Source organism: Pseudonaja textilis, chromosome 10 (assembly GCF_049901715.1).
Source record: "Pseudonaja textilis isolate UNSWEBS1 chromosome 10, rPseTex1.2, whole genome shotgun sequence".
Taxonomy (NCBI): domain Eukaryota; kingdom Metazoa; phylum Chordata; class Lepidosauria; order Squamata; family Elapidae; genus Pseudonaja; species Pseudonaja textilis.
The window spans coordinates 21,588,914-21,608,343 of record NC_141999.1 but is presented as its reverse complement, the minus strand read 5'-3'; the positions used below and the strand labels follow the sequence as shown (position 1 = coordinate 21,608,343).

The window sequence follows — 19,430 nt, the reverse complement described above, 5'->3', positions numbered from 1 at the left end:
GTGATACCTTTGTGTTGTTGTTTTTTTTGCTGGAAATGCCCGTTCAGAAATTCTATTTGATGACCACCATTCGCTTAGCAATTTTCGTAAAAATGATTTTAAAACTGGATCTGAGCTGACGTAGAATTGTAACATCTTAACGATGGGAAATTCTGGTCCTATTTGTGGCCATAAGTCAAGGAACTGCATTTGCTCAAATCTAATGTCATCAATCACATTCAATCAGAAACAGGAAGTCATGAACCAGGTTCACCAGCACCAAGATTCTTTAGTACTCACAGCCAAAATAGCAAGAAATGATGAGGATCAGGATGAATATAAGTAGGAAGGTGATGTCAGTTTCCAGGATACCTGAAGAAAAAAAAAACAGGAAGAAGAAAAAAAGGATAGATTAAAACAGTGGTCTCCAAACTTGGCAACTTTAAGACTTGTGGACTTCAACTCCTGAGGAATTCTGGGAGTTGAAGTTTACAAGTCTTAAAGTTGCCAAGTTTGGGGACCCCTTCACTAAAAGGACATCTGCCATTAGAGAGGTATTCTTCAAACTTGTCCCAAAGGTGCTTTTTTCAAGAGGCAACTGGACTTTCTAATTTTTCTTTGAAGATGCTTCACTTCTCATCCAAGGAGCTTCTTCAGTTCTGGGTGAGAAGCTTCTTTGTGTATTTATGTACCCATGAGAGAATCCTCTGTGTGTGTGTGTATATGTAATGTTGTTGTTCCTTTTTCCTTTTTCTGTCTGCTCCTACCGCTCTACATTTTTTCTTTATTCTGCTAAAAAAAAGACTCTACTGACACTCAAAAGTTAAAAATACCAGGATATTTGTAATGGTTTGCTCTCTTTCTCAGGCAGAACTGGGGTTTGTTTGGGTTGGCTATAATGTTCAACATCCATCTTTGTCCAGATGCCATAAACGATCCGTCTCTTACTGGTCCCATCTACCCGACCCGTTAGAGCAGGGAGGCAGGAAATGTTACAGGTCCCAACCCCAGGGAGATACACCTGGTGGGACCCAGAAGGAAGGGCCTTCTCTGTGGTGGCTCCCTCTCTCTGGAACATCACCCCGCCCCCCAGGAGATTAGGATGGCCTCCTCTCTAATACTCTTCCGTAAGGTACTGAAGACCTGGTTCTGCCAGCAGGCCCGGGGAACCCAGAGCGGGATGGAGCCCATCCAATGGCTCGTGAGATCTGCTGTGGTTGGTCCAGGGAGAGTAGGTGGGAATTGGGGGTTGATTTTGTTCTATTGTACTTTATTCACTGATTTGATTCCTTTTTCTTAGTTTTTATTGTTTTAAATGTGGTTTTATATTCTGTAAGCTGCCTCGAGTCGCCATGGGTGAATAGGCAGCAATAACAATTCAATCAATCAATCAATCAATCAATAAGTTAAGTAAGTAAGTAGATAGGTAGGTAGGTAGGTAGGTCGGTCGATCGATCGATCGATCGATCGATCGATCGATAGATAGATAGATAGATAGATAGATAGATAGATAAGGCAGGGCAGAAAGTTCCCACGCTTAAGCTGAGGTTGTTCTGACCCAGGCTTCGTAAACTAATTATTCACAAGCTTGTTTTAAAAACAAAACCTATTTTATTGCAACACTGGGAATTGTTTTCATTCCCAGCCGGAATTAAACTCAAACAGTCCCCCAAGATAAGCACATGCCTATCAGTGCTGTGGAATGCTGCCAAAAACAGAAGCATTCAAATTAATTATAATAGTACCAGAAAAAAAATGACCAGAATACGCAGAGCTTCAAAAAGGACTCAGAATCTCTTGAACTGCTTTGCTTCCTGCAAAGCTTTCGTCATCTTGGCCTGACTTTTTTAAACTCTTGCAGGGGTTGCAGGGGATTCTGGGATATTCCCCCTGCGGGCTGCTGGAAGGGGAACCGTACGGAGCTACCGAAAATCTTACCAAATTCATCCGCGGAAAAATGACGTGTCCAGAACGATTTGCCGTTCGTCAAAATCATCTCGTATTCCAGTTCCAAGCCGTCACCCTGTCCAAGAGAAGGGGCTGATCATCAGCAGAGAACCTTAATGCAGGGGTGTCAAACTCGATTTCATTGAGGGCCGCATCAGGGTTGTGTCTGACCTTGGGGGTGGCGAGTTGGACGTGGCTGGGGTGGATGTGGCCATGGTAGGTGTGGCCAGCTTGACGTCAGTCGGGTCGGGGGCACCTGTGGTGGCCAAGTGGTAAGGCAGGACTTCCCTCAGACCCTCCCTCACTCTCATTATATCCTTTTTTCCTGCCCTCTTCATTCTCCTTTCTCTCTCCTTCCTTCCTTCCTTCCTTCCTTCCCTCTGCATTCTCCTTTTTCTCTCCTTCCTTCCTTTTTCCTTTCCTCTTCATTTTCCTTTCTCTCTCCTTCCTTTCCTTCCTTCCTTCCTCCCCTCTTCATTCTCCTTTCTCTTTCCTTCCTTCCTTCTTCCTTCCCTCTTCATTTTCCTTTCTCTCTCCTCCCTCCTTCCTCCCTCCTTCCTTCCTTCCTTCCCTCTTCATTCTCCTTTCTCTTTCCTTCCTTCCTTTTTCTTCCCTCTTCGTATTCCTTTCTCTCTCCTTCCTTTCCTTCCTTCCTTCCTCCCCTCTTCATTCTCCTTTCTCTTTCCTTCCTTCCTTCTTCCTTCCCTCTTCCTTTCTCTCTCCTCCCTCCCTTCCTCCCTTCCTTCCTTCCTTCCTTCCTTCCCTCTTCATTCTCCTTTCTTTCCTTCCTTCCTTTTTCTTCCCTCTTCGTTTTCCTTTCTCCTTCCTTCCTTCCTTCCTTCCTTCCTTCCTCCCTTCCTTCCTTTCTTCTTCCCTCTTTGTTTTCCTTTTTCCTTCCTTCCTTCCTTCTTTCTTTTCCTTCCCTCTTAATTCTCCCCTTTCCTTCCTTCCTCCTTTTTTCTTCCTTCTTCTCCTCTCTTTTTCTTTCCTTCCTTCCTTCCTTCTTTTCCTTCCCTCTTCATTCTCCTTTCTCCTTCCTTCCTTCCTTCCTTCTTTTCCTTCCTTCCTTGTGCTTTTCTCTTCCCTCTTCATTCTCCTTTCGTCTTCCTTCCCCTCTTTCCTTCTTTTTCCTTCCTTGCTGTCTTCCCATCTTCCTTTCTTTTTCTTCGTCTTTCCTCTTTCCTTTTCTCCTTTCCTATCCCTTCTTGCATGCTCAAATGCAAAAGGGGAAACATGTCACTCTTTTTTTTGTTTTGTTCTGAGTTTTAATTTTGCTAGCCTCTGCCAATGAAAATGGAGGATGGGTGTGTGTGTGAGAGGGTGGCACGTTTTTGGCAGGGACAGCCTCTTACAACCCTCTACAAACAGAGCTTGGGGGGGAGACGTACACACACACACACACACACACACACACACACACACACACACCAGCTCCGTTTTCACTGGCAGAGGCACTGCGGGCCGGTCCTTTGTTGTTTGTAGCGCAGCCCTGTGGGCCAGATCTAAACACCCCGCCAGCCAAATCCGGCCCTGGGGCCTTGAGTTTGAACTTTGACACCCCTGCCTCAATGGGAAGGGATCGGGGCTGAGGGAGGGGAGGGGTACAGGCAGACTCACCCCACATTTGCTGAGAACCACATACCACCAGCGTTCCCGGACGGATCGAAAACTTCTCCCGCTTGTGCAACTCAGATACCGGATGGAATTTTCGGTCACCATCTGGATGAGAAAAGGCACAAAATATATACCTCAAAAGTAGCAACAACTGATCGTTCCGTTTGCATTATCATCCACAGGCAGAGGTCTCCAATCCTGGCAACTTTAAGACTTGCGGACTTCAACTTGAACAAGAATAGCAAGAATGTTCAAGAACAGGTCCAGCCATCTTAAAGCACGCTGGGCTGGGGAATTCTGGGAGTTGAAGTCCACCCATCTTAAAGCACGCTGGGCTGGGGAATTCTGGGAGTTGAAGTCCACCCATCTTAAAGCACGCTGGGCTGGGGAATTCTGGGAGTTGAAGTCCACCCATCTTAAAGCACGCTGGGCTGGGGAATTCTGGGAGTTGAAGTCCACCGTCTTAAAGCACGCTGGGCTGGGAATTCTGGGAGTTGAAGTCCACCCATCTTAAAGCACGCTGGGCTGGGGAATTCTGGGAGTTGAAGTCCACCCATCTTAAAGCACGCTGGGCTGGGGAATTCTGGGAGTTGAAGTCCACCCATCTTAAAGCACGCTGGGCTGGGGAATTCTGGGAGTTGAAGTCCACCCATCTTAAAGCACGCTGGGCTGGGGAATTCTGGGAGTTGAAGTCCACCCATCTTAAAGCACGCTGGGCTGGGAAATTCTGGGAGTTGAAGTCCACCCATCTTAAAGCACGCTGGGCTGGGGAATTCTGGGAGTTGAAGTCCACCCATCTTAAAGCACGCTGGGCTGGGAAATTCTGGGAGTTGAAGTCCACCCATCTTAAAGCATGCTGGGGTAGGGAACTCTCCGTCTTAAAGCATGCTGGGCTGGGGAATTCTGGGAGCTGAAGTCCATACCACTTAAAATTGCTGAGACAGAAAAAAAAATTGATTCTAGAGGACCAAAATCCCCCTGCAGCTATTGAAATCTCTTACCTTGCACCCAGACCAGGCATACTGGGTTGTAAGATTGATAACTTGATTGTTTTCCGGACGGATAACTGATTCCTTCATCAGACAATCCTAAGGAGAAGACCAAAGAGAGCCCTAGAACAGTGACTCATGCAGAGGCATGACAGGCCCTGTTTGCCCCGAAGGCTCAGTCCTTCCAATGAATTTGGAATCAGAAGAACACAAAACAGGGTACAATTTCTCATTCAGTCGCTGCTCCCTTAGTGCAGCAAATCATGTCGTTGTCTCACAAAGAGCCTTTCGTTCCTCAATTTACTTATTTATAGTCGCACAATAGATCAGAAACTCATAATTTTGTAAGCAGTCTCCCTGTATGATGAGCCCTCGGAGGCGCCACAAAATCAGATTTTAATTCCTTTTAGGTCCCCATAATACTCTAGAGCTGATCTAAGAGATCGATCGTCTTCCAGATGACAGATTAACAGAGGTGGAAGGGAACTTGTAGGTCATCTAGTCCAACCCCCTGTCTAGGAAGGAGACCCCCTCTACACCATTTCTGACAAATGGCAGTCCAGTCTCTTCTTGAATTGTTCCTAAACTACCTACCCATCCAATAAGGCCAAGAGGAGGGGTGCTAAAATTGAATTTCAGGAGCATCTGGAAGATTTTAGGATCCTTTTCCTCTTACCTGTATAACCCACAGGAATAAGAGGAAGAAAATAGAACATAGAATAATGAGGTTGGAAGGATCTCAGAGGTCTTCTAGTCTAACCCCCCGCCATGGCAGAAGATCCTATATACCATTCCAGACTTTCTTGGGCTTGATGGAATGGATACACGTGAACATAGAAAGAATAACAGAATAACAGAACTGGAAGAAACCAAGATTGCAACAGCTGCAATCAAGACAACAGTTAAATCAGGGGTCCCCAAACTTGGCAACTTTAAGACTTGTGGACTTCAACATCCAGAATTCCCCAGCCAGGAAAGCTGGCTGAGGAATTCTGGGCATTGAAGTCCACAAGTCTTAAAGTTGCCAAGTTTGAAGACCTCCGAGTTAGATAAAAGAAACCTGAGTCCAGGCCAGAACTGTAGCCTGAGAAAGACCTCACAAAGATAAAAGGAAGAAGTAGGAAGGCACATCCAGACTTGCAACATTCTGTTGCTATAACCATTTAATGGAAGTAGTGTGAGCTTGCGTAACTGTGGTTTTCTTAGTCTGGCTGACTTTTAGGAATGACGGTTCCCCTTTTCCTCCCCTAGAATACCATCCCATCAGGGCCATTATGAGATTCAGCTATTTGAAATGATCCAAAGCCCTGGCCCCAGAATGTAATGTGTAAGCAACAAGAGAAAGAAAGAGGAGAAGAAAATAAAAAGAACGAAGAAAGAGACAAGAAAGAGAAAGAGAAAAGAGAACGAGAAAGAAAGAAGACGAGAAGGAGAAAGAGAAAAGAGAACGAGAAAGAAAGAAAAAGAAGAAAAGAAAAACAAAAAACAAAAGGAAGGAGAAAAAAGAAGAAAAAGAGAATTCAAAGTTACAATGGCACTGAAAAAAATGACTTACTTTCAGTTTTCATACATACGACCGTTGCATGAAATGGTCACAGAGTTAAAATTTGGACACTTGGCAACTGGCATATAGTTATGAAAAGTTGCATGTGATTCCCCAGCCAAAGTCAATGGGGAAGCCAGATTCACTTAAAATCGTGTTACTAGTAACTTCAGCTATTCACTTAGCGACTGTGGGAAGAAGGGTCATTAAAACGGGGCAAAACTGACTTAACAAATGTCTCTGTCAACTCATAAAATATTTCTCTGGTCTTTTTAGAGTTGCCAACAGAAAAGGAGGAGAGGGAGCAGTGTAGCAGTTTGCAAAACCGAAAATGCATTCCATAAATGTTTTCAAAGATAGCAACTAGGTGACTGAAGTTTCTGCCGTGCAAAATTCTAACTGGAGAACATGATTGATGACTCTTGGCTATGGATGTGTCCCATTGGAGAATATGAATTACAATACACCCAGGGGGTGGGGAAAACCAGGATCAAGGGTGACAGTGAATGATGTGTCTCAGAGTCAGCTACACCCAGGCACTGCTGGACATGTTAACTCCCAATAAATCCTTTTGAAGTTTTGGCAGTTTGGCTCGAGAGTCATGATTTAATTGAGGCAATTGCTGGAATCCTGACAATAGCAGCGCTTCAGTTACACAGTAACTCCCCTGCAAATGAGCAATCCAACTGAAGATCAACGTCAGGCCATAATTGGCATGGCAGAACTAATTTATCTCAAGAAATAAAAGTTTAAAAGGAGAAGAAGGAGGAGAAAAAAGTAGAATCCATCTGGTGTGCAATGATCAATAAAAACTGACCTTATTTCCCTTTTCATAAACAGCCGGCCACTGAGAAGGATCATCAAAATACAGAAGGATGTTCTCACAACATTTGTTCTTCAAAGAGAAGAAGAGAACAAGAGAGTGTTATGTTGACAGCAACACTATTTCCTAATTGCAAACTTATCCGGGACGAGGGAGAAATTTCGTAGGCTGGAAATGATTGCAAGGTATTCCTAAAATGCACCACGTAATGTTGAAAGATACCTCTGGGTAGCGGAACTGGAAATCCAGGCGTCCATAGTCGGAAAAAAAGCAGAATCTAGTCAAAAAGACCCAATCCTGGAAAAAAAAAAGGAGAAAACAACAACAACAACATGTCAGTTTTGATGTAGCTCAGTATTTTATTAGCGTTTCTCAATCTCAGCCATTGGAAGTTGTGCGGACTTCCGCTCCCAGAAGTCCCTAGGCAGCAGAATTCTGGAAGCTGAAGATCGCAGATCTTAAAATGGCAGAGACTGACAAACACTGGTCTATACAGGTCTTCTGCTGTCACGACCTAAGTCTAAGATTGAAACTCAGGCTTGTTAGATGCTCCATTTTTTTCTATCCTGCTCCAACAGAGTGGAGAGTTGGTCTCTGGACAGAAAGCCACTAAAAGAGACTGGAAGCAATTTGAAATATGGATTTGCAGGCGGCTGTTACCAGGGGTGGGATTCAAAAAATCCCAGCAACCAGTTCGCCGCCCAGTTGCTGAGTGGATGTGGCCTACCGGAACTTCCAAGAGGGCAATGTTTTGCCTTTGGGAGAGCAAAAATGGCCTCCCCCAGGCTCTGGAGGCCCTCCGGAAGCTGGAAACAGGCCCGTTTCTGGATTTCCAGAAGGGCTGTTTTTTCCTTTCCCAGAGCCTCCGTGCGAATCCTGAACTTACCTGCGTTGAAAATGGGCTGCATGGAGACTCCTGGGAGGGGGCGGGGCAGGGTGGGTGGGGCCAGTTAGTCGGTTCAAATACCGATGCAGATTTAACATCCGGTTCGCTCAAACCGAATCGATAGAATCCCACCCCTGGCTGTTACATAGAAATTGGGTTAATAAAATCAGAAACGAGGAGGGGAATCAGCCGCCTGGGAAAGCCAAGGGAAACCATCAAAACTATTAAAAAGGGAAAAAAATAGAATATTTTGGACATGGGATGCGACACCTGGAAAAATACGGCATCCTTCACTAAATCCTCCGGGGAAAGATGGAAGGCGAATGAGGTCCAGGCAGAAGAAGAACATCAGGGCTTCAAAATTGAAGGGACTGGTTTTGGACAAAACTCAGCGGCACTTTTTTTGTGCGGCTGTTGATCAAAATAGGATTGCCAACAGGATGATGGATACGGCTCAAAAAGAAGTAGGTCCAGGGGTGGGATTCTACCAATTCGCACCTATTCGCGAGAACCGGTTATTAACATTCTAAGCAGTTCAGAGAACCGGTTGTTAGAAGAAATTACTGGCCTAATCCTGTAAGGAAGGCAGGAAGGAAACATTCTGGTGTTGCTTACAGAAACTGCCTTTCGGTTAACCTTTATTACATTCTTGGCAGGACTAGACTTCCTGTCTCAGGAACTTCTCTGGAGTTTTTTTCCCTTCCTTTGCTGGTACTTTGCTTGTGTTGAGTGACCATTCAAAGTTACAATGGCACTGAAAAAAGTGACTTATGACCATTTTTCACACTTACGAGTGTTTCAGCATCCCCACAGTCATGAGAGGCCAGGAGAGGAGATGTGTGCCTCGATGTGAGTGATATTGAGTTGGACACATCCAGCCAATAACACGACCACCAAGCCATGTCCACCCAGTCACATGACCGCCATGCCACACCTACCACCTAAGCCACTCCCACAGAACCGGTCGTTAAAAAATTTGAATCCCACCCGAGTAGGTCTATACAGAGGATATAAGTAGTCCTTGACTTACAACAGTTCATTTACTCACCATTCAAAGTTACAACGGCATTGGAAAAAAGTGGATTTACAACCATTTTTCACACTTACAACCATTGCAGTATCCCCGTAGTCAGATGCTTGGCAACTGACTCATATTTATGAGGGCCGCAGTGTCCCGAGGGGTCATGCGATCCCGTTTTGGGGACCTTCTTACAAGCAAAACCAATGGGGAAGCCAGAGTCATTTAACAACCATGTTACTAACTTTAAAATTGCAGTGATTCACTTAACAATTGTGGCACAAAAGGTTGTGATGGCACCCAATTCACTTAACAAATGTTTCACTTAGCAATAAAAGTGTCGATGCGGCTGTAAGTCGAGGGCTACCTGTACTACAGGAGAAACCAAAGAACAAGGTAAGAACTTTTTGTCCTCAAAGGTGGTTTTTCTTTTTGGTAGCAGGGTGAAGCATAACAGGCTGGAAGGGACCTTGGAGGTCTTCTAGTCCAACCCACTGTACCTTTGAAGGTGAATTATTAGAGGTTGTGAAAGATCTATTGCCAGCCACAACTTGTGCCTGTGAGCAAGTCACTCTGGGGAGTTTTCTTAAATTGTAGAGATTTAGCTGCAGGTGTGTGAAAAGGAGTTAGCTATGTGGTACCAACAGGGAACCACCGATTAATGCCCATTGTTTTCTTAATTAAGTATCATAAAACCAACCACAACACAGATCAATTGAACACAGAACCTCATTTTTAGAAATGAACATCAGCATTCCAGAATCCCATTTTGTTTCAGCTTGCAAGCAGTTGCTATCTCACAATCCCCAAACTACCTAATTATGAAGCCTGCAAGCACATTTAAACTATGCGTAAATAATTTCACTTTATAGCAGTCTCTGGCCAAATTTTGAGAATATTCCTGTACAATGCAATGCAGGTTCCTCCCCCCTCCTTTTTTTTTTTTTTGCAATGTACTCTGTACTCACATTCATCAATAGAAAAAGAAGGAAACAATAGTAAATAAATAAACTCACAATCCATTCTGTCCTTCAGTTGCTGTTCTTTTTCAGTGCTGAGCTAATTAACTACATGACAAGCCAAGCATTTATTCTGGATTCTTTCTTACCGACTGGAAGGGACCAGCCGTATTCTAGCTTTTTAGCATGCAGAATCTTTAAATTGTATACGTGTACACACACACACACACACACACACACAGAGAGAGAGAGAGAGAGAGAGAGAGAGAGAGAGACGAGAACCTGATTACCCTATTCTGAAGGATATAGTGAGGGAATTATGTTCTTACAGTAATCAATAGCAGGACAATGGTGAGAAAAATAAGGTTCTAGATTTAGGCAAGAAAAAACAATTGCACAAGTGTAAAACAGATGGTACCTGGCCCAACAGCAGGAACTGCAAAAGCGCTCTTGGAATCTTAGTGGACAACCACTTAAATATGAGCCAACAGAATAAAAGAAATAGTGGAAGATCAGATAGAGTTTAAACCAGAATTGTTCTTATTGGGAATAATTAAAAGGAAATCTACAGAAAAGATTATATATATATATTCTATTACATATATTGACAGCAATGAGAATAGCATCCGCACAATGTTGGAAACAAAACAACACACCCTCAGAGGAATTAGTCATTCAAAAAAATTTTTAGATTGTGCTGAAATGGACAAACTTACGCTAAAATTAAAGGATAAAGAAGAGTTGGAGTATTATGAAGTTTGGGACAATTGGTATAAGTGGTTAAACAATAGAAATAAGGATAACGGAGAAGAAAATTATAGATAACTGTATATGGATGTATATAAATGTATATATGTATATGAGATTGATATATGTAATAATGATGTCACGGTACCGTTAATAATAAGATTAAGATTTATTTTAAAAAAAGCATGAGCCCGCAGTGTGATGCAGCTGTCAAAAAAGCCAATGCAGTCCCCAGGCTGCATTAACAGAGGGATAGAATCAAGATCACATCAATGGTTAATATTATTTGATAATACCTGAATAGGGCCATACTTGGAATACTGCATCCAGTTTTAGTCGCCACGATATAAAAAAAGATATTGAGACTCGGGAAAATGCCGAAAAGAGCAACAAAGATAATTAGAGGCCTGGAGGCTAGTTGCAGGAGGATCTAGGTATGTCTGGTCTAATGAAGACAACAACCAGCATGATATGTATCTCCCAATATTTGAGGGACTGTCATAGAAAAGAGGGGATCAACCGATCCTCCAAGGTACCAGGCCAGAAGCAATGGATGGAAACTAATCAAGGAGAAAAGCAAATCTAAAATTAATTAGGGAGTGAAAATAATCAGTGGAATAGGTCATCTCCAGAATTTTAAGAAGAGATTAGACAATCATATGTCTGAAATGGCATAGGGTCTCCTGACTGAGAAGGGGGTTGGACTAGAGGATCTTCAAGATCCCTTTCAAACTCTGCTATTCTGTTAAGTCCCGTGATGGGACTTAAGTCCCGTTCAACAGCCAGAAATGGCCCGTGCTGTTGCAAAAGGCTTGGGAATAATTCACTTCTGGGATCTGGGTCAGAAATACTTTGGGCCGATCAAGCCAAGGAAGCAAAGATACAAAAACAGCCAACAGACTTAATGGAGAGGGCTCTGCAAACGCTTGCTTATCTGCGCATATGAATATCCATATTTATCAAAGCGAGGAGCTTTCAATGCAGTGGAAGAAATGGGGTTTTTGAAGAAGCTAGCCCCTTTCCCATTGTTTCTTTTCCGTCCAATTCTCAACCCCATTTTCTTGCTCTGGAAAGAAAAAGAAGAAGAAGAAGAAAAAGGGGGGGGGAATCCCACGTTCCCATGGCAACAGCCCATGCTCATGGTTTCCACGGAAACCGTACCAGAGGCTGAAGTAGGCAGAGGAAACAAGCTTAAAATCTGGGGCAAATGTTTGGGGAAGAATTATGGGTTTTGGGGGGCACCTGCTCATGCGTTCTCCCCGGGGGAACAGGCCGAATGTTAAGAGATCCACTGAGATGGTGGTTTTTCTCTCCCTAAAACCCCGCCACAAATTAAAAGGCTGCCGGAACTTCAGCCAAAAAAAAAAACATTAAAGTGAGGCCTGCTAGAATCCAAAGGATTAGCAGCCAGGCTCCTAGAAAGGCAATAATAGATTTTTTGGGGAGGAAACAGAAGCTCCTTCTCTGATTGCAGCTCCAAATTTGCAAAGAAATTGCCGGTTGTATATTTTTTTTTACTGGCCTATTAATAGTTGTTTTGCAGATCGCCATTATCCTATCAGTCAATTCATTACAGGATGTGTGGGTCGTAGAACAGAGAATATCAGAGTTGAGAGGGACCTTGGAGGTCTTCTAGTCCAACCCCCTGCTTATGCAAGAAACTCAGTTCCGACAAATAGTTATCCAACCTCTTCTTAAAAACCTCCAGTGTTGGAGCATTCACAACTGCTGGAAGTAAGTTTTCCCGCTGATTTCATTGTCAAAATTTTTTTCCTTAGTTCTAGATTGTTTTTCTCCTTGATTCATTTCCACCCATTGTTTCTTGTCCTGCCTTCTGGTGCTTTGGAGAATAGGTTCACCCCCTCTTCTTTGGGGCAGCCCCTGAGATATTGGAAAACTGCTTGATCATGTCACCCCTAATCCTTCTTTTTAACTAGACTAGACATGTCCGATTCCTGCCTTTTCTTTTGCACTTCTTCCTATAGCACGCATCTCTGCTCTGTCCTGTGAAAATAGGCCTCACTCCTTCTTCAACCCTTGTTATTTACCATTACTACGACATAGGGCAGAATGAAGTGACACAGATGCCACAGTCTTCCAGAGAGCAGTTTAGTGAAACTACCCAAAGCATTGATTATGATACGCCCACGTGCACAAAGATTAAGTGTTTTCACGTGTTGCCTTTTGAAGTCACGGTTTTTCTACCTAGGTCGCGTTCGTCTGTCAACCTGCTCAAAACATATATCAGTAGATGCCAGTTACCTGCATAGCCCAGAAGCCTATTATAAATCAGAATTTATTAACATCTATACCACTCTGTAATGCCTTGGTAAGAGCCACATTTGGAATAGTGCATCTTGTTTTGGTCGCCACGATGTAAAAAAAAGATGTTGAGACTCTTGAAAGAGTGCAAAGAAGAGCAACAGTGATGATTAGGGGACTGGAGGCTAAAACATATGAAGAACGAATGCAGGAACTGGGCACGGCTAGTCTAATGAAAAGAAGGAACATGGGTGACATGATAGCAGTGTTCCAATATTTGAGGGGCTGCCCCAAAGAAGAGGGAGTCAAGCTCTTCTACAAAGCACCTTAAAGGCAGGACAAGAAGCAATGGATGGAAACTAATCAAAGAGAGAAGCAACCTAGAACGAAGGAGAAATTTAATGACAGGAAGAACAATTAATCCGTACAACAGTTTGCCTCCAGAAATTGTGGATGCTCCAACAATGGAGGCTTTTAAAAAGAGATTTGTCTGGAATGGTATAGGGTATCCTGCCTGAGCAGACTAGAAGACCTCCAAGGTCCCTTTCCAACTCTGTTTTTCTGTTAATGTTTCTAGGTAGATAATGAACAGGGATTAAAATAGGACAACTAATCCCCAAATCTGCCTTGGATTCAGTAAGGAAGTCAGCTTAAGTCCCCTAATTCACAACTTCATTCCATTTGCTATTTCCTGGACCAGTAATATGCTAGCTAGCAGACAAATAAACTCCCAACTCTACCCAATAACACTTCTATAATATAAAAATAATAATAGAGTCCTCTCCTGGTAATTGAAAGATGGAATAGAGAATTAGCTTTGGTGTGCAAGATCTGCATCATGCAATCTTTTTAATAAAATTTGCCATTTGGAAAAACAGTAGCGATCAGACGCCTTCTGATTTTAGGGAAAAGGGAGGCGGGGGGGAAACTATATGGCAGGACAATTTCAATACAGCTATCTACCTGTTTGGTACAAAGCTCCATGATAGCCCCCAAAGGACAGAAGGACAAAACTTTTCATAATTTCTCACTGACAGAGCTGAGGGTCATGCTGTCTAATGGTTACAGTCCTGGAAGGTGTTACGTGGGGGAAAACCGGGGGAAAGTTTGAGGGTAGAACAATGGAAGCCCTGTCCTGATGGATTAACACGCCCCATGCTTCATATCGGGTCTTAACTGACACGAAACAGAAAGGGGTCTGGGTGTGACATCCTGTTTATCGATATATTACATAGAGATAAAAAACAACTATAGCTCATTCAAAGTAGACAAGCCAAAAGCCCAAAAGGAAATGTGAAAAGACACCTGCTCACCAGCCATCAATACCCAGATGAGCAGAGATAAACATTTACACTAGACCAGCAATCCAGAAACAAGCAATACCCCAATCAAGAGACCACCAGCTCAGACAAACGAGTCAACAATAAAGAGCAACCCAATCAAGAAGCCACTGAGACGACGCCTACCAACATTGACGGGGCAAGTTATAAAACGAGAGTAAACCCTACCCGCTTCTAACACTGATGATGTTACCTGGCTGGATCATAAGATGTCTGCGAGTAATCAACCAAGCTCAGAGAACACAAGGACCTCTCAGTCCCAGTCCTCCTCCTCCTCCTCCTCCCAAACCCTCCTCCCTTCTAATACTGATGAAGTTATCTAGTTTGCTAATGAAACGTCTGGAAGGAAACAACCAAGTTCAGAGAAGACCCCACTTTCCTCCTCCTCCTCTCTCAGTCCCTTCTAGGATTGATGATACTTAGTTGGGTAATGACACATCTGCAAAAAAAAACCCCAAAAACAAAAAACCCCAACCCAACCAAGCTCAGAGAGCACCAAGGACCCTGCTACCTATTATTGCTGCAGGCTCCTCTGGTTTTCATTGCCCATCCTCGCCTGTTTGGAGGTATGTAAGTGCCCTTACGCGCTCCTGCCAATTCGGAATTAACGTTTCGTACATTTAATGAAGTGAAAGCCTCCTCTATGAAGTCAGCCTCCATAATGATCAACGTGTCCTTAAAGTATCCTGACCCTTCGGCGGTTCTCCAGTTCAGAAGGAAGGCATCTTTCTCTATAAAATTGTTTGCAACCTCATCCTTTCCCATCAGACAAAAGCACCTTGGCACACACCTGGGTCAGGTGAATTCATTTAGGAAAAAGCAGAGAGTGCCCTCCATGCACACACACACACGTTTATGTGTGTGTGTGTATATATATATATGTATTTATGTGTGTATGTATATATAAACAGCATACTCTGTGTGTGTGTGTGTGTGTGTGTGTGAGTGTGTGTGTGTGTGTGTGTATATATATATATATATATGTGTGTGTGTGTGTGTGTGTGTGTGCATCTGTGTATGTACACATGTATATATAAACAGCATATTCTCTATGTGTGTGTGTATACACACATATATATCAATAGCATACTCTATGTGTGTGTGCGCGTGTGTGTGCACACATATATATAAACAGCATATTCTCTCTATATGTGTGTGTGCGTGTGTTTATACACACACACACATATAGATACACATTACACACACACCACACACACACACACACACACACACACACACATATACCTATACACATACACACCCTGTCTGCATGCATACAACGCATCTTGTCCAGCACTGGGCAGCTGAACCACGGCCTCCCTTTGTATCCGATTCACCGTGGTGGCAAACATTGCTCCCAAGCCTGGAAGTGGGGGTGTCAGGCACACCCCAAAGGCCAGCCTAGACTTCCTTCGGAAGGAAGAGAGCCAAAAACACCTGCAGTCTGGAATTTGGATTTATTAGGGCACCATTTTCCCCACCCGCCTAAGATGGGGAGGAGGGGCTCGGGAATCTTTTGTAAGAATCTTTTGTCCGGTCTCTTCACCTCCTCCTCCTCCTCCTCCTCCTCCTCTTCCTCCTTACAGTCAGAAAAAGAACCCCCCCTGGGAGGGAAGAGGGGGATGGGCAGGGAGAGAACCCATAGGGTTGCTGGGGGGCGGGGGGTAAGGGGAGATTTAAAAAAAGAAGGGTGGGTGAGGAGGACCAACTAAAGAGACAGTGTGATCTTCCTGGGGGTGGTCCAAGCAAGGATCTCAGGGGCTGATGAAAGGGGGATGTGTGGGGAAGGAGAGAAGGACGAAGGGATCTCCAGGGTGGGTTTTGAGTGGGGGGGGGCACACACACACCCCTCCTCTGCCCCCTCACAGCCGGGACCACCCGCAGAAGGGGGCAAAGGCTGAGATAGCAGCTTGAGAAGCCGGGCACGGCCATGGAGGCCCAGGCCAGAACATGGGGGGGCACCTCAGATCGGTTCTGCACCCCTTCCCCTCCTCCTCTCCCTTCTTCCAAGGAAATTTCTCCCCACCACCACCCAAAAACCTCCCTCCCCCCCTGCAGACTCACCTCCTTGGTGCTAAGGTTGCCTTTCACGTATTTGCCCCAACACCATTCAGGCAGCAGCATCAAGAGCAGGAGCTGCAGCCTCCGAGCCCCAGGGAGCTGTCGCAGAGGCTGGGACGGCTCCATCCTCAACCCTCCTCCGGCCAGCTCTCCGCTGGCTGGGCTCCCTTTCCTTGCGCGCTCCCGTTTAAAGGGATACGATCTCCGTTTCCCACCCACCCGCCCGCCCCCTTCTCTCCCCCTTTCTCAGCCCGAGCCTGACTGGGAGACGGAGGCGCTACGTAGACCAGGAGCAAAAAAACCCAACCCCCCCGCTTGCTATCCATCCCCACCACCAACCCACTTCTCTCCTTTTGGGTGGGAAGGGAGAAAGAGAGGGCAGGTCCTGTGTAGGACTTCCTAACCTAACAGATAATCGGAGTGGGAAGGGGCCTTGTAGGTCATCTAGTCTAACCCCTTGCCCGAACAGGAGATCCTGCACCATTTCTGACGTGTGGCAGCCCAATCTCTTCTCGAAAGCCTCCAGTGATGAAGCTCCCACAACTTCCGAAGGCAACTTCTGTTCCGTGGGTTTGTTGGAAGAAAAATCGTTCCGGGTTCAGGTGCAAGTGGGGAGAAGGACATTGGAAACATGGAAGCTGTTTGGAAGGAGGACCACAGTGGCTTGAAGCTCCAGAGTGAAAAGGAAGGATGATCACATGCTTCAAGATGAAGGAAAAGCTCAAGAAGTGCTTTTGAGCAATTGCTATAGCTTTACCTGGAGATCTTTGTTATGTAAAGCATTCTGGCCCAGGCCTTAATGGCCCACCCATTAACAAAGGTGGGGGTGAGCTTCTACTTCTGAGGTGAGTTTCTACTTCTGAGTTTCTACTCTTTTTTTTAGAGGAAATATTCTGCCTTTTTAATATTTCCTAGGATATTTCGATTTTCTAGGAGAGGGGTGGGTGCTAACTTCCTACAGTTTCATTGTTCTCCCTGTCAGAAAGTTCCTCCTTATTTCCAGGTTGAATCTCTCCTTGTTCAGTTTCTATCCATTATTCCTTGTCTGGCCTTCAGATGCTTTGGGAAATAGCTTGACCCCCTCCCTCCTCTCTGGGGCAGCCCCTCAAATATTGGAAGGCTGCTATCCTGTCTCCCCTGGTCCTTCTCTTCCCTAGACTAGCCAGGCCCAGTTCCTGCAACCGTTCGTTGTATGTTTTAGCCTCCAGTCTCCTCATCATCCTGGTTGCTCTTCTCTGCACACTTTCTGGAGTCTCAACATCTTTTTTATAATGTGGTGACCAAAACTGGATGCAGTACTCTAGAGGTGTGGCCTTTCTAAGGCTTTATTATCCTCTCCATTGCATTTTTTTTTTTTTGGTGGTGGGGGGAAATGAGATAACAGGGATGAACGAGCCTTCACCAAGGAGCCAGGCTGTCTTGCCCGTCGAGTTTACAGACAAACCTGAATTACACAGTCGTAAGCGTGAGGATGGGTCATAAGTCCCTTTTTCGATCACCTGCGAAGTGGTTATAAGTAGAAGACTACCTGTGCTCCTCCAGGGTCAATGGCTGTCCCTGTATCCTTTCCCAGGGTGGGGGAAAAAAATTACGGACAATGCAAAGGTGGGGATGAGTTTGTTTCTCTGAGTTTTATTTATGGAGTTTTTGAGCTGATCAACTTTTACTGATCTGAGTTCTGTTTATTGACGTGAATGTTTATACAGCCTCCTGCCTTATAACCAACTCCCAGCTTCCAATCTAAAGTAAAACAACATAAAAAAGACACAATAAAAGTATAAACTGAGCACGTTGTCCTATCCTATCCTTCAGTGACATTGTAGAGACCCTAAGCCAGGGATCCCATCCTATCAAGCAAAGTGAATCTAATTCTTATAACTTTGGATGAGCCTCCATATGGCAGGGCAGTTTTCCTCCCTTATTACGTTGAGCTTGATGTGCCCAAACTTGAAGATAAGTGGACTTCAGCTCCCAAAATTCCCCAGCCAGCATCCCTGCACTATATTTTAAAGTGGACATGGTTGAGAAATACGGCTTTAGCCTAAGGGAAGAATAATTCCTCATATGTGGCAAAATCAGCCGGTGCATTCAGACAATTCTGAGTTTAGTTGTTGTACCTTTTCTCTGCAGTACAGTAATTTCAACAATCACTCAGAATAATGCTGGAAGGGACCTGGGAGGTCTTCTAGTCCAACCCCCTCTTCGAGCAGGAGACCCTATACCATTTGAGACAAATGGCTGTCCAGTCTCTTCTTAAAAACCTCCAGTGTTTGAGCACCCACAACTTCAAACTGATTGATTGTTCTCAGTAGGCTCTCCTGCTTAGGCAGGGGGTTGGACTAGATGACCTACAAGGTCCCTTCCAACTCTGATTATCTGTTATCTGTTAGGAAGTTTCTCCTTAATTCCAGGTTGCTTCTCTCCTTGATTAGTTTCCATTCATTTCTACTTATCCTGCCTTCAGGGACTTTGGAAAAATCATGTTTAAATTTACTGTATTTCCCCTGTATGCCTCGATTTGCATTTCTAGAACTTCCATATCATTTGCATTTTAATTATCAGATCGGTGGCGTCGGCAGAGCAGATATCGTTGTTGTTTCTTCCTCCAAGTTTAAAACCATGCTCATCTTCTCAAAGTCCAGCCTCTCCCAATATATATTCAGCATACCGCTTGAATAAATTTGGAAAGAATAGAGAGGCCCATGTCTGTCCTTTGTCAAATCTGGGGCCATCGTGGTTTTGCCATTTTTCCATCTGGATTATGGCTTTCTGTGTCGTGGACAGATGGAATATGGCAAAACCAATATGTTCTGGAATATTCATTCTTCTAGACAGTCTGTAGTTTAATTAATATGATCGATAAAAATCAAACTATTTTTACAATCGGTGGAAATGTATTGGGTTTCGCCCCCCTCTTGTTATTCGTTCGCTTTCTCAGTTATCCAATGCATTAAGCAATGACGTCCCTTGTTCTTTTGTTAGACGGTTCAAAGGGTTATTTTTCTAGCCCGTGAAATTAAGGATAGTTGTGCAACAGTTTGAACATTCTGTTTAGTTTCGTTTCTTTGAGCTAATGTTTCGATTGATGTTTTCCAATCTGTTTACTACTATTTCATTGACTAAATTTGCTGGTATGGTTTGGGGAGAATCTTTGCCACTTCTCCTTTTGTGGCTTGCCATGTCTCTATAGCTATTCCATTAATTCTGACTTGGTAATGACCAGAGTACTGATCTCATTCTCCTAATGCAGGAAATTAGGGTA

General features: G+C 44.3%; 1 protein-coding gene across 1 annotated transcript in view; it reads right to left on the bottom strand.

Moving 5' to 3' along the window:
- TMEM145 (transmembrane protein 145) overlaps positions 1 to 16,340 on the bottom strand; it is a 30,095-nt gene extending 13,755 nt beyond the window's left edge. Inside the window, exons 1-7 of the mRNA XM_026715383.2 lie at positions 16,172 to 16,340; positions 7,118 to 7,192; positions 6,890 to 6,967; positions 4,542 to 4,628; positions 3,544 to 3,645; positions 1,918 to 2,002; positions 280 to 351 (exon numbers count right to left, since the gene is read on the bottom strand). Of these exons, the coding sequence (XP_026571168.1) occupies positions 280 to 351; positions 1,918 to 2,002; positions 3,544 to 3,645; positions 4,542 to 4,628; positions 6,890 to 6,967; positions 7,118 to 7,192; positions 16,172 to 16,294 (622 nt within the window). The 5' untranslated portion in view covers positions 16,295 to 16,340. The remainder of the gene's footprint in view (positions 1 to 279; positions 352 to 1,917; positions 2,003 to 3,543; positions 3,646 to 4,541; positions 4,629 to 6,889; positions 6,968 to 7,117; positions 7,193 to 16,171) is intronic.
- Positions 16,341 to 19,430: the final 3,090 nt, after the last annotated feature.